General features: G+C 42.6%; 1 protein-coding gene across 2 annotated transcripts in view; it reads left to right on the top strand.

The window, feature by feature from the left end:
* The window catches only part of AHCYL2 (adenosylhomocysteinase like 2), a 146,800-nt gene that overhangs the window by 114,754 nt on the left and 17,550 nt on the right, over nt 1-14,496 (top strand). For both annotated transcript variants that reach the window (XM_080931919.1, XM_080931918.1), the window contains exons 5-11: nt 661-763; nt 2,760-2,854; nt 5,744-5,850; nt 7,451-7,567; nt 11,702-11,765; nt 12,203-12,291; nt 12,931-13,001. In XM_080931919.1, coding sequence (XP_080788045.1) covers nt 661-763; nt 2,760-2,854; nt 5,744-5,850; nt 7,451-7,567; nt 11,702-11,765; nt 12,203-12,291; nt 12,931-13,001 — 646 coding nt within the window. The remainder of the gene's footprint in view (nt 1-660; nt 764-2,759; nt 2,855-5,743; nt 5,851-7,450; nt 7,568-11,701; nt 11,766-12,202; nt 12,292-12,930; nt 13,002-14,496) is intronic.

Here is a 14,496-nt window from a genome sequence, read left to right as displayed (position 1 = left end):
CCACCATTTCCTTCCTTGCATTCCTAAAAATGAAACAATCCCAGTTATATCAGGCAGGGTCTCATACTCCAAACTGACCTCAGACTTTCAAGGATGACCTTGAACATCTGGTTATCTTCCCTCCACTTAACGGGTGCTGGATTTCAGGCCTGTGCACTGCACTGTGCCTGGGTTGATTAGGTGCTGGGAGTCTGACCAAGGGCTTTCTGTGCGCGAGGCAAACACTCTGCATCCCCGACTCAGTGTAGTCTTTTCACGTTGGAACTATCTTGCTTTCTGTATCTGAAACAGAACCAAAAACTGTATGTCTGTATTTTGATTAAAAAAAAAAAAATTCTTTCTCTGAAATTCTTAATTAAATCTTACTGGGAAAAAGTATAGAATCTTACGGGGGCCTGCTCCTCTGCCCTGTGTTGAAAATACTCAGGATATTCTATAAAATACAACTTGGAAAACGTGGCCTAGTTTACTCTTAATATAGTGTATCATTAAAGATATAAGTGTAGCCAGAAGTGGTGCACATGCCTGTGATCACAACACTTGAGAAATGGAAGGAGGGAGCAGACGTGCCCGGCTACATGGGACCTGTCTTTAGCCGGTAAACTAAGTCTTGAGCGGTCGTCTGATGCAGGCTTGGTTGTCTCCCCCTCTTTAACACAGGTACTTATGGAGACTCTGGGTGCTCTGGGGGCTCAGTGCCGATGGGCTGCCTGCAACATCTACTCCACTCTCAATGAAGTGGCTGCTGCTCTGGCAGAAAGTGGTAAGAGCTGGGCTTTGTTCTTTTTCTAAGTCTTCAAGAAGTTCCAGTATTTCAATGTAAATCTTTAAGGAACTGCCTTTGAAGAAATGGATCCTGTATGTTTTGTTCTCTTTGAGGGCTTCTTTAGTCAAACATGATTTAGTTGGTTTTCACAGTTGGCAAGTAGCTGCCTATGTCACGCTAAGAGCCCACTGTGAGCACCACTCGCCACTCAGGGAGTGTGTAACACCTGAGCCATAGTGTGCGGCCTCCCTGCTTCACTGTCCAGTTTGTCTACCTCAACAACAGAAAGGACATGGCCTTGCAGATTAATTGGTTACAGTGTACACTAATGCTCGAAGGACAAAAGAAAGAAAAATTTGGATTCTGTCATCTTTCTCTTTCCCTCTGTGTAATATACAGTTTGGTACCAAAACTACTTCTAAGCTCTTGGGAGATACCAGGAAATGCCTACAGAACATACATCTCTCTCCTGTTGCTAGCATTTGAAATCTCTTGACATTTCATTAGTTCTTGAATTAATTTGTAAAAATTTACTCATATATGATAGAAAATTATAAAAATATTAAGTATATATCCAGTGAGTTGTAAGTAGACATCCATTGTCTTTTTTTCCCTAACAAATGACTATTGACTCTAAGAGATAATTAGAAATATCTTTGCTCTCACAATGTTACATTATAGTAGAGAAGATAACATACTTACATAAATGATAGCAAAAAGTCTGCTTTGATAAAATGCCATAACTGCTTAAAAATCCACATTCCAGTCCAGGCATGGTGACATATTCCTGTCATCCCAGCTACTGGCAAGGTTAATGCCAAAGGATCATAGTTGAGGACTTGCTTGGAAAACTTAATAAATCTTATCTCAAAATAAAAATTTTCAAAAAAGAAGTTGGGGATCATGGCTCACACCTGCAATTCCAGCCATGGTTCACATCTGCAATCCCAGCCATGGCTCACACCTGCAATCCCAGCCATGGCTCACACCTGCAATCCCAGCCATGGCTCACACCTGCAATCCCAGCCATGGCTCACACCTGCAATCCCAGCCATGGCTCACACCTGCAATCCCAGCCATGGCTCACACCTGCAATCCCAGCCATGGCTCACACCTGCAATCCCAGCCATGGCTCACACCTGCAATCCCAGCCATGGCTCACACCTGCAATTCTAGCCATGGCTCACACCTGCAATCCCAGCCGTGGCTCACACCTGCAATTCTAGCCATGGCTCACACCTGCAATCCCAGCCATGGCTCACACCTGCAATTCTAGCCCTCAGAAGACTGAGGCATGAGAATGGCCACAGGTTTGAGGCTGGCCTGTCCTCCGTGGTGAGATGTCCCAAAACTAGCTCCATGAGTAAATAAGGAGTGCATGGATGACTAGGACTAGGGTTGGAGTTCAGTGTAGACACTGGCTTAGTGAGCTCTGTGAGTCCAGCTTCATTCCCCAACACCGCAGAAGCAGATAAACCTATGTTCAGTAATACATAGATCTAAACTGATGGATTAGAAACTTGAGACTTGCTTGGTTCTCACCCAGCTAAGCTCAGCAGCCTTTGTAGTGGGCACGGCAGCTGACTAGGCTGTGATGTAGAACAAGCAGTCAGTAGTAAGAGTATGAGATTCCTGTGAGGCACGTGGGGTCCTGACAGAAGAAAAACAAGTAGGTTTGCAAGCTGATGAGACTGCCAGCTTGAATGGCCAAGAACATGTCTCTGGTTTCTTCTTTTCCCTCCAATAATCCTCTTTTTAGCAACTTTTACATTCTTACTGCTTGTCTTTGTGTCAAGAAGAGCTGAATACCCACTACAGGAAAATGTATGGATAAGGGGACTTGAAGGCAATATTAACCAGTGAAAAAAGTTAATCCAGAGAATAGAGCAAAATGGAAAAGGTTGGAATTGGCTGAAATTGGCCCTTGTTAAAATTTGGGATCAGCCCTTTTGTAACTTTTAATAATTTTCCTTTGTTCTTTGATTATTTTTAGGGTTTCCCGTCTTTGCCTGGAAAGGAGAGTCAGAAGATGACTTTTGGTGGTGCATTGACAGATGTGTGAATGTGGAGGGCTGGCAGCCAAACATGGTGGGTCAGATCCTATGACGAAGTTCATGAGGACAGGGATGATGGTGGCAAAGACTGGGTCAGAGTTTCCCAGTGAGAAGAAAGGAAAATGGATCCAATTCTGTCCAATGTGCCCAAGTATCCAACAAAGTTCAGGGAGTCTGCTTAGGATACTTCTAGATGCTGAACGGTCTAACTACAAGGAATCTTACTTAGCTCAGTGTGGTGGTGTGCACCTGTAACCACATTCGGGAAGCTGAGGCAGGCGGGCCATGAGTTTGAGACCCCCGGCTAGGAAGCTTTTGCATTTATCAGTAACATTAAAATGCTACGGAGGATTCACACATGACTTGCTAAAATGCAGAAGTGAAGCCTTTCTGTGCCCTTTTCACAGTTGCTCCAGTGACAGTCTTGATAACCAAGCTAACAGCCGTGGAGACCACAGACAGCCTCCAGGTCCTGAGGCACTTAGGGATCCAGAATCTACACACTGAGTTCTTAATTTGCTTGGAGCACTTTTCAAGTGCAAATTTCTTCTCTTTATTTTGTAAAAGATGACTGGAAAGTTTAGGGTTCTTCATTTTTACTTTATTTTTGCTTTGTCATTTAAAAGATCCAGAGAGACTGTAGATGTAGCTCAGTGGTAGAGCTTTTGCCTGGCATTCAAAAATCCTGAGTTTAATCCCTAGCACAGAAGAATTAAAGAATTAAATGTGGGACTGGGGTATAGCTCAGTGGTGAGTCCTAGTTTAGCTTTAATCCCTGGAGAGAGGGGGGGTAAGGAGGGGGAAAGAGGAAGATACCACACTTTATATCTTAAATTTTTATTTTTAAGTACTAAAAGCACAATCATATTTATGGAGAAAGAAAAAGGCATAAAATATGATATAGTTTCTGCTTTACCAACATTTCTGCAGTATTATTAAGAGATTAGAGAATTAGCTAACAAAGAAACAAAGAAAGGGGAAGAAATGATTCCCTGCTGCTGTTGGCCATAAAGTGGGTGTCACTGGTGCCCAGGAAAGAAAGAAGCAGCTTCTTCTGCTGCCTGTGGTCCAGGTCACATGGCACCAAGTTCTGGCTTGAGGAGGGAGGGCTGATGTTGGCTGTAAGATGAGTCAGTTCATTCCAGCAATTTTGGATGACAAAGGGGGAGTCTGAATGACAGGTAATAGGGATGATAGGAGACAGGGTGCGTGTCTCTTGGGTATAGAGCTAATTTTATAGTCATGAACACAGAGAGGCTGTGCCATCGTACCCAGAAAGCCTCTACAGCTTGTGAAGCCAGCACCTGCTGGAGGAGTTAGTGAAGTCGTTCAAGGATCCACTAACTAGTTGTTGCCTCACAAAATCGGACTCATTGGGTTAGATGCAGTACTGTTCCTTATAGCCTCAGAAGATTATCTGAGAGTTTACAGGCTGCAGTCTCTCAATAAATAGTGTAAATAGCAACTCCTCGCCCATGCCAGATACCTTTGTTTAAAGGGGAAAGTAGGCGCCGGGTTATAGGTCAGTTGTAGAGTATTTGCCTGGCCTGTTTGATGTTATGGATTTTATCTCCAGCACTGTGTAAGCCAGGTGTACTAATGCATGCCTGTAATCAATCCTAGCAGGAGGCTCAAGAGTCACAGGTCAGGTGGGTAAAGGCTTGCTGCCCAAACATGAGGAGCTGAATTACAATCCCTAGCATTCACATAAAAGCCAGGTGACTCTTTAGCCCAGCATGGGAGGAGATTAAGAATAAGGGAGCGCCCTGGGGTTCAGCGGTCAGCCAGTCTAACCCAAATAGTAAGCTCCAGGTTAGGATACTGTCTACAGGATAAGGTGGAAAGTAGGGATAGAGGAGGAATGCAGTGGGGATTAAAACGGGTCTCTACCCTTGATCTGTATCCCTGTATCCCTAGCCCCATTTTTGGGTTTCTCGGGATGTGTAGCAAGGTTGAGTTCTAATGAGAGTTCCGCATTGGTCCCTACCTTCAATCAAGAGAATGGAAGCAAAGATCAGATGATAGACTTTAGGTTGGGTGTTTTGTGTGCCCTGGGATTCAGGATGGCATCTTTGATACGTTAGTGTTGAAGTTTAAAGAAGATGCATGCCAGAGGAGGATGACTGCGTTCTGTGGCGACGTTCTAGGATAGGTAGAACGGTTTGGAAAAGTCCTGATGTGCCCTTTTAACAGTCCTGAAGGGCTGACATGCCACTGCCTGGTGCCTGACTTAAAATTCAGAAACCATCCACTCCTGATGGAAGCTCCAGTGGGCACAGCATTGTATTCATCTTTAATCTCAACTTGAAATGGTGATGAGCTGTTCAGAGGCATGCACACACCTACATGCTGCACGGTTCCCTGGTTATTTTTAATTTGGCTTATACAGAGTGCGAGGGTGAGCTAGGCAGAACCTCCGTGCTGCCTGAGACATAGGGTGGGAGAAGTAACACATTAACAACTTCAGTTTAAAAGCCATTGTTCTGAGCAGGAGACTAATTATCTGTCCTTTTACTTAAATTAATCCTTGGCTGAATTTATTTAAAGTACTAAAATAAGCAGCTAGAATTGAGTTTTCTGAAGATCTGCAGTATATCCAAGAACTAGAGGTCTTGCTGGCCTCTTGAACTGATTATCCATAAGATAATCATACATTGCAGTGTGGGTTAGTAATGCAGAAAATGTAGGGTCTTCTGACAGAGAGACTTAGAGTTGGCCTTGCTCCCCTACTCTTCTTAGACTATGATGACTCTTTTATTTGATAGGTTATTTTATTTACTCAGGCTTTGCGTTACTTTTCATAACTCTGGAGTGTTTAAGTGCCTGTACATTGGTAATTAGGAATTGGGATGCAGTGCCCCGAGAGACACTGAAGCCTATGTCTTCAGCAGGACAGATAATAGTCTTGTTGCTTCTGTTGCAGATACTGGATGATGGAGGAGATCTTACTCACTGGATTTATAAAAAGTATCCCAACATGTTTAAGAAAATCAAAGGCATAGTCGAGGAGAGTGTTACTGGAGTTCATAGGTAAGGGTTAACAGTCATCCCTAACTTACATGTAGAATCTTTTGATCACGTGTTTATAGAACACATTACATTATGCTGAAAATTGGAGGTTTTCTATAAGGTAACAAGTCTAAGGCTAGACACTTATTTTAATTAACAACACAAATTGCAAACCTAAAACGGTGAGTAGTTCAGGTGGAGAAGCAGGTGGGGGTCCTCATATTTTCTTGTCACTGTGGTACAGTGACAGCTTGCTCTTGTTGGTCATCTTTAGTTCCTTGAGTAAGTACTTGTTGAATTATTATGATGAGTCAGGCACTGTTCTGTGCTAGACACACACAGTAGATAATCTTCGTCCTCTCTCACAGACAGCAAGCAAGGGCTTTTGGGTCACAAAGTAGCAGTAATTCCTTGGATAAAACTAGGTCATTTCTGTTAGTCTTATTCACCAATGAAGAACTGAATATCTTTTTAATATTCATTTACTTTACTATAAGAGTACACTGTAGCTGTCCTCAGACACACCAGAAGAGGGCATCAGATCCCATTACAGATGGTTGTGAGCCACCGTGTGGTTGCTGGGATTTGAACTCAGGACCTCTGGAAGAGCAGTCAGTGCTCTTAACCACTGAGCCATCCCTCCAGCCTGTCCAATAACAAATTGAAAGCATGAAAAAGCTTTCATTCAAAGCATGCCATCATGGCTGCTTTAATGTTTTCCAGTCTTTTTGAACATATAAAACTATAGCTTGGGGCTGGAGAGATGGCTTAGCATCTAGGAGCACTGGCTGCTCGTCCAGAAGACTCAGGTTCAATTCCCAGTGCACATATGGCAGCTCACAGCTGTCTGTAACTCCAGTTCCAGGAGATCAGTGCCCTCACACAGACACACAAGCAGGGAAAACACCAGTGCACATAAAAGTAAACAACCTATAGCTTACAACATACCTTCAGATTCTTAGAGTCAACTAAATTTTAAAAATTATATGTGTGCACATGCATGCTCATATGCTTGCATATCACAAATGTAGATATCACAAGAAAAGACAACTTGAGGAAATTAGTTCTTTCTACCATAGTAGTGCCACAAGTTCCAGAAGACCTAACACCTTTTTTGGGCCTCCAGAGGCACCAGGCACCCATGCCTGAAACATATATACTTTCAGGTAAACACTCATACACATGAAATACAGCTAGTAACTTTCTCAGTCTCAGTCTTGCAATGGACATGGTAGTCCAGGCCTTTGATGCCAGCAGAGCAGCTCTGTGAGCTCCAGGCCAGCCAGGACTGCACAGGGAGACCCTGTCTCAAACAGAAGTCTCAGGCTATAAAATAAAATGAAGAAGGTATATATGCAATTACATATCTTAAGCTTCTGAAACATAGTTGGGTCAAAGATTTTGTCTACGTGATTTTTTGAATAGAGCTTTGTTGCCAAGCTGCACACCGCTTCTAGAGATGCCCTGTCTGTTCCTCTGCGTCTCTCTTGCAGGATAGAATTAGTTATGTCTTTGCTTTCATGCTCAGTTCATCAGTAGAGTTCAGAGATTAGACATAAAACCAATAGTAGATTTGTAATATTTTGTTGCTTTATATTCTTCTTGCCTCTTTCCTTCCCAGGCTGTACCAACTTTCCAAAGCTGGGAAGCTGTGTGTTCCAGCCATGAACGTCAATGACTCAGTCACTAAACAGAAATTTGATAACCTCTACTGTTGCCGTGAATCTATTCTCGACGGGTAATGTCTGTTATCTTTGAGGCGGTCTTGGTTATCACTGTTATAACATGTTACCACTGTTACCTTTGAGGTTCCGGCCTGATGGTCCCAGCTTCTTTGGTTTGAGTGATTTCTGGAACTCTTTTATGTTTTACCACCTCACACCCAGGACTGTGTAACCCAGAGCTTGGTGCCACCACTCACCATTACAAGGAAATCCCTGTCACTTAGGACAGTAGACTGTGGCTGGAGACTTGACTCAGTGAGTAAGAGCCCTGCTCCTCTTCCAGAGGACCTTTGTTTGAATCCCAGTACCCACATAGCAGCTCACAGCTGTCTATAACTCCAGACCCAGGAGACCTGGTGCCATTTTCTGGCCTCCACGGTACAAGGCACACAAAGCACACAAACATGCAGACAAAGCCTCACACACATAAAAGTAAACAATTTTAAAAAGAAATGAGATGAGCTGCTACTGGTAAGAGGAGTTCATATTTTGTGCTATTAAAATGGCATAACCATGATTTTGAAAGAGGTTTCAGATGATCCCATTTCAGACATGGTTAGCATAATATACCATATGACCCTCATGTTATCACTGTCATATAATCTCTTGACTATCTAGAACTCCCAGAGGCATTTCTGCTTCCTGCTCTAAGAGGTTACAAGTCTGCCAGTATTTACCCTGTTTCCACCCTTGTGTTCTGGCATTCCTTCATTGCAGCTAGGAAGACCCCCAAGTGCAGTCAGCATTCCATGCTGTAACTAATCCCTGAGACACTCGCCTTTTGTAGAGGTGTTGGTCTGTGGGCAGATGCCATGTTTGCTTCGGGGCGTACAGTGAAGCAGTGTGTGGTTAGTCAGGGTCATGTGACAAAGCAAAGTCTGCTTCTGACTGAGACATAAGAAAGGAGTAAGGAAGAACCCCTTCAAGAACATGTTGCCAGTTTCTAGAAAGCCTCCCACTAGACTTGACCTCTTACAGTTTCCCACACGTTTTAGTGAAACCAAGCCTTTAACATATGAACCTGTAAGAGCATTCTCAATCCAAATCATAGCCCTCAGGTAATGTTCTAAGTAATACCATCAGAAGAGTGTAGAATATGCCAAGTGAGGTGTGTCTAAGACATACAGGTTAAGGGGGGAAAAGGAAGGAAGACTCTGTGGACTGCATTCCTAACCGATGAGTGTGTGCAGTGACACCACGCACTGGGTCCGAAAGACCCAGTTTAAGTGCCGCTCCCGTTACCCAGTTATTAACTGTGACCCTTGCCTATTCTCCTTGAATATCTCCTCATCTGCAAATAGTAACTTTATGACCTACTTTATGAGTTATTGTGAGAGTTAGTAAGACAAGGTAAGTTGTTCAGTGTTGTTACCTTTCTCCTTAAAAAGAAAGTCAGGCTAACCTGGAACTTGATACATAGCCCTGTCTGGCCTCAATAGCACAATTCTGCTTAAATCATGCTTTAATACAGGCATGTGCAACCAAGCCCAGCAACTTGCCTGTCTGTCTAGAACTTCATGTTTTGTAAGTTTTAGGATTGAGTTAGAATCTAGGTGAGGTTTTGGTGGGTTTTCTTCCTTTCTTTGTTCATTTGGTGGAATGTGACAACCGTTGTAACTGTTGTCACCTACTGTGTCACTGTGGAGTCAATGGTATCACACAGAACTGAATGTTTTCATAAATTCTTAGCTCAGTGGTCAGCCATGGAGTGTCTTTATATAAGGTCATTGTGACAGATACCTCTGTTCTGACCACATTAATAGTAATTTGTATATATTTCATTAAAATACTTATCTACCCACTACTATCTTATAGACTTTTCAAGTATCAGGTATGGGAACCTAAAGTTGGCCTATAACAGGATCAGTAAAAGATGTATAGAGAGAACTCTCTAGTTCAGAAAAGTGGATAGAGTCCTTCCCAACCATAGTTTCCCCCTCAGTAAGGAAGAGTCGTAAGGCTGTACGAGGGTGACAAGGAGCAGCAGAGCTAGGGCTATGGTTAGATTTTCCAGGGAGGAGCGAAGACCTGGGCTGTTCATCTAAACTTGCTCATTGGTACTTGCAGACAGTGCCAAACTGCAACTGGGTCAGGGGCAGTTGTTTTCTCAGTAGAGATGAGAGCAAGAGAGATGAAAACTGCAGTAGAAGCCGGTCACGGTGGCACACATCCGTAATCCCAGCACTCAGGAGGCTGGGGGGTGGTGAAGTGAGTGTTCTAGGCTATTCTTTCTAGCAAATTTGAGGCCAGATCGTACTACACAAGATCCTGTCTCACAGAACCAGAATGAAAAGGAGGGCAGCAGAGCAGGCAGGCACTAGGGCTAAGAGAGCATCCATGTGAGGAAGACATTAATATCTAATCTGTCATCTTGAGATGGTTACTTGCTGTATTCGTTCCTTTGCATGTTGCTAGGACCAAATACCTGACAAAAACAACATGGGGGGGTATTTAGAGCATAAGCAAATCATGACAGGAAGTCATGGCAGCAGGAGCTGGAGGCTGCTAGTCATATTGCATCCATAGTCAGAAAGCAAAGATGCTGATGAAAGAGATACTTCCTACTTTTATTTGGTCCAGGACTCCCATCCATCACGTGGTACTGTCTGTGCTGAGGGTCTTTCTGCATCAATTAACTTAATCTAGAAACTCCCTCAAACATGTGTCCAGAGGTTTGGTACCGTGGTGATTCTAAGTCCCCTCAAGTTGTCAGTCGGAATTCACCTTCACACAGGCATCAGGGAGCCCTGCCAACTCCTCCTTGTGTATTGCTGACTAAGATTCCACTTGAGGAAGAGAAAAATTTCCAGAGGAACTCAGCTAGGATTTTCACATTGTGGAATAGCGTTTTAGCTCTCTTAGGGCTGTGGAGCTAGAAGAACCAAAGAGACGTTTAGAGAGTTGCCATGTTTATGAAATAGCACCAGGTAGCTTAATGTTACCCCCGGTCCTTCCTTGAGTGAAGTGTCTTTTGTCCTTTATTCTTGAGGAAAATCACTGCCTAACCCGAGTCTGCAGCCTGGTTGTCACAGAGGAGCAGTGTGGGAAGTTTCCAAACCACCACAGTTATGTGTAGTTACAGAGAGGGGTGAGGAAAAGCTTCAGAAAAGTGGTCAAAGGAAAGGAGGTCTGGAATCCGAGCCTTTGGTTCTCCTTGCTGTGCTAGCCATTGCTCTGCGCATCCATGGCTTCCGAGTGTGGTGGTCCCCCACACTTAACTGCAGGAAGAAAGAGCATCCTCACTTCCGAGTGTGGTGGTCCCCCCACACTTAACTGCAGGAAGAAAGAGCATCCTCACATTTCAGTATTGAATGACCTTCATCAAGGCACATGCAGCTGTAGCCGTGCTGTGGAGTTACCAAACCAGTTTTTAAAAATAGGATTCTTACTTTCTTGTGGGCATTTACAGAGCCTTTGTACCAGAAGGGATAAGGAAATAGATGAATAAGTAGGAAGTTTTACATGTGTTTGGAGAGACTGTGTAGCTCAAAATCAACTGGATTTTAGTTGAAACATTTTTTTGTCTTGACCAAGATTCCCAGAAAAAGTAATCTCATTGTACCCAAAGAGAAAACAGAACTCATTCCTATACATTCTTTCCAGAAATCCTGGAGAAAGCAAGGATCAGTTTCACAGAGAACAAGATAGAAAGGTAGAATGTTTCTACTCCAAATGAACCTAGAAAGCCAATTTCTATATAGTCAGCATCAGCAGATTTCACAGCCTATCTCACCGTTGTCCATTACTCTCCCTACTGAATCAGTGCAAGGCCCAGCTGGCCACTCTGACACTGCTAAATGCATTGCTTATGGTGTACCCTAAAACAGCAAGGTAATGTTTCCGTTAGGTCAGAGCTGTCCCTTCCTAAATTCCCTTGCCATCTTTTCGTTTTCCCCACGTGTATTCACAATGTAGAAGTGTACGTTGGCGTCTGTGTGTTTATGAGCTGCTGTGACTCCACATCGTTCCTCTGCACCAAGTGTGAGGCTGCGTAATTCCAATATGCCTGGAGCTTGTTAGACGGCAAAATACAGACCATTCTCCTTCCCTCAAAAAGAAAGACCTTTAAAACAGAATCACAGGCCTCGGGTACAAAGTTAATACTTTTTTCTAAGTGATTGATTCAGGTTTGGTTTTGTTTCCCTCAGACTTAAAAGGACAACAGACATGATGTTTGGTGGAAAGCAGGTGGTGGTCTGTGGCTATGGAGAGGTAAAATTCAACCTTTTACTTCTTGGTTGTTTAAGATGTATCTTGATTAAAATGTTCCAGAGTTGTATTCATGCACCATGTTAGATGAGAACACATAACTTTAGAGAGCCTTGAGTTAAGTATCTTTCTTTTCCCTTTGTATTTTCTCTCACGTTGATTTTCTGACTTGTTCCAGCACCACTGTTTATGATGTTCTTTTAGCTTGTGTTTTGATTATAAATCGTGAGTGTGGGTGTTCTCATGCATATGAATGTGCTAAGCAGGGGCCAGGGATTTGTTTATGAACTGCATTTATTTGTTTTTCTTGTTTTTCTCCAAGCATGAATCTATTCAGCAAGCTTACTTGGAGGGGAAGAAAAAGGGTACCCTTCCAAAGCTTCCAGAAGCTTCTAGAAGTGTGCTTTCACTCACTGTCCCCCGTGTGTTCTCCTGCTCAGGTGGGAAAGGGGTGCTGTGCTGCTCTGAAAGCCATGGGTTCCATCGCGTATGTAACTGAGATTGACCCCATCTGTGCCCTGCAAGCCTGGTAAGCATGACAAGCGACACTATATACAAAAGTGGGGAGTTAAGCTTTAAAGAAGGCAAGTCATGCTTAATGGAGCAGAGAAATAAAATACTAGAAGATACTAGGAAACCTGTTGGTTTGTTTTTTTGTGGTTTTTGTTTTTTTTTTTTTTTTTTTTGGTTTTTGGATTTTGGTTTTGTTTTGTTTTGTTTCAGAAGCTAATCAATGATCTTAGAAGAACAGATTCCATGAGAATAGATCCAATGGCCATGTGTCATTTTCTAGAAATTCATTTGATAATCTCATGGTAGCCCTTGCTTGGCTCCCTATTATTAGGAAGAAATAGTTTCAAAAATGCAAAAGAAATTACATGTCTCCTATGCAAACTAGAGAAACTATTTGCATTTTTGACTGAAGAAGAGCCCAGGCCAGATGTGGTGACACTTGGCTATAACCCCACCACTCCAGGAAAAGGCTAGAGGATCCTGATTTTGAGGCCAGCCTGAACTATACATTGACACTGTCTTAAAAACCAAACCAAATAAACAGACTGGAAGCATTCCAGCTGTGCAGTAGGTGACCTGAAGAGCTCAGGGCTGGCTTCTAAGGGAAGATCCCACCGGCTGGCTGAGTTTAATTGGCCCTGCTTTATTTCTACAGTATGGATGGATTTCGACTAGTGAAGCTAAATGAAGTCATCCGACAAGTGGATATTGTTATTACTTGTACAGGTATGGTTGTGGTATATCCAGTGGGGTGGGACAGGAATGCTTTCCTGGAGCGAACGAGGGGTGATTAAAAATATTCTGGATAAAGCCAAGCTATTAAAGTAACAGAAAGGAATTGAGAAGTAGAAATGACAGTAGATGCTGGCGAGGATGCAGAGAAAGAGGAACACTTCTCCACTGTTGGTGGGGTTGTAAACTGATACAACCACTCTGGAAATCAGTTTGGCGGTTCCTCAGTAAATTGGAAATAGTCCTACCTGAAGACCCAGTTACTTCACTTCTGGGTATATACCCCAGAGACGCTCCAACATACAACAAGGGCACATGCACCACAATGTTCATAGCAGCCCTATTTATAATAGCCAGAAGCTGGAAAGAAGCCAGATGTCCTTCAGTAGATGAATGGATACAAAAATTGTGGTACATTTACACAATCTCAGCTATCAGAAACAATGACTTTATGAAATTCTTAAGAAAATGGATGCATCTAGAGAATATCATCCTGAGTGAGATAACCCAGTCACAAAAGAACAGACATAATATGCAGTTACTGATAATTGGATACTAACCCCAGAAAGCTCTGAACACCCCCAGAAACAATTCACAGGCTATATGAAGCTCAAGAAAAACAAAGGCCAAAAAATGAAAGCCTCAGTCCTTCTTAGGAAAAAAATAAATGTATAGCACCCTCTCAGAGTGTGGTACACCTGGACCTTAAATCATTACTAATCCAAGAACTAAGAATATAGCCTTGTGGCAATTTTTGGTATTCAAAGATTATTATGTTTAATCTATACTCACCAAGAAATGTGTTTCCATGTTATGTTCTCTCCTACATGTACTTTATGCTTATGGTAACTAGTGGGATTTCAATGCATAATATCAAACCTCTAAAAGAATTAAGTACTGACAAAAATATTCATATAATGTTATGCCAAAATGCCTTTAAAAATATGTAGATGTATCCCTCTTTTAAAAAAAAATAAAGTTGTAAGAGAGAGAAAAGAAAGAAATGACTGATTTGGTAAAATACTTGATTTTATTTGATTCTAAGAACCCATGGGGAAAGGTCAGTCATGAGTAACTAGAGAGTTGGCTCAGTGGTTAAAGAACACTTGTTGCTCTTGCAAAGGACCAGTTTCTATTCCTAATACCCACATGGCAGCTCACAACCATCCACAACTCCAGTTCTAGGTAATCTGACACCCTCCTCTAACTGTGGGAATCAGACACATAGACAGGCAAAACATCATACACATGAAAGAAATAATCTTCTTAAAAAGCCAGACATGGTGGTATGCACTTATAATTTCAGCACCATAGAGTCAGAAAACAGACACACATGCAGTAGAAATAGTAGACCAAAAAAAAGTCTTTCTCACATTTTCCTGTTTAGAGCTCTGCCCAAGAATAGACCTAAAGGAAAGTTTCTCTCCATCCTTTATTGTTGTTATGTCTCTGCCTGTCCTTAACCTCCTGACATAGCTGCAAGCTAGAG

The sequence above is a fragment of the Micromys minutus genome (genome assembly GCF_963924665.1).
Source record: "Micromys minutus genome assembly, chromosome: 18".
In the NCBI taxonomy this organism is placed as follows: Eukaryota; Metazoa; Chordata; class Mammalia; order Rodentia; family Muridae; genus Micromys; species Micromys minutus.
Note: the sequence above shows the minus strand (reverse complement) of the source record. Positions and strands in the feature narration are given on the sequence as shown.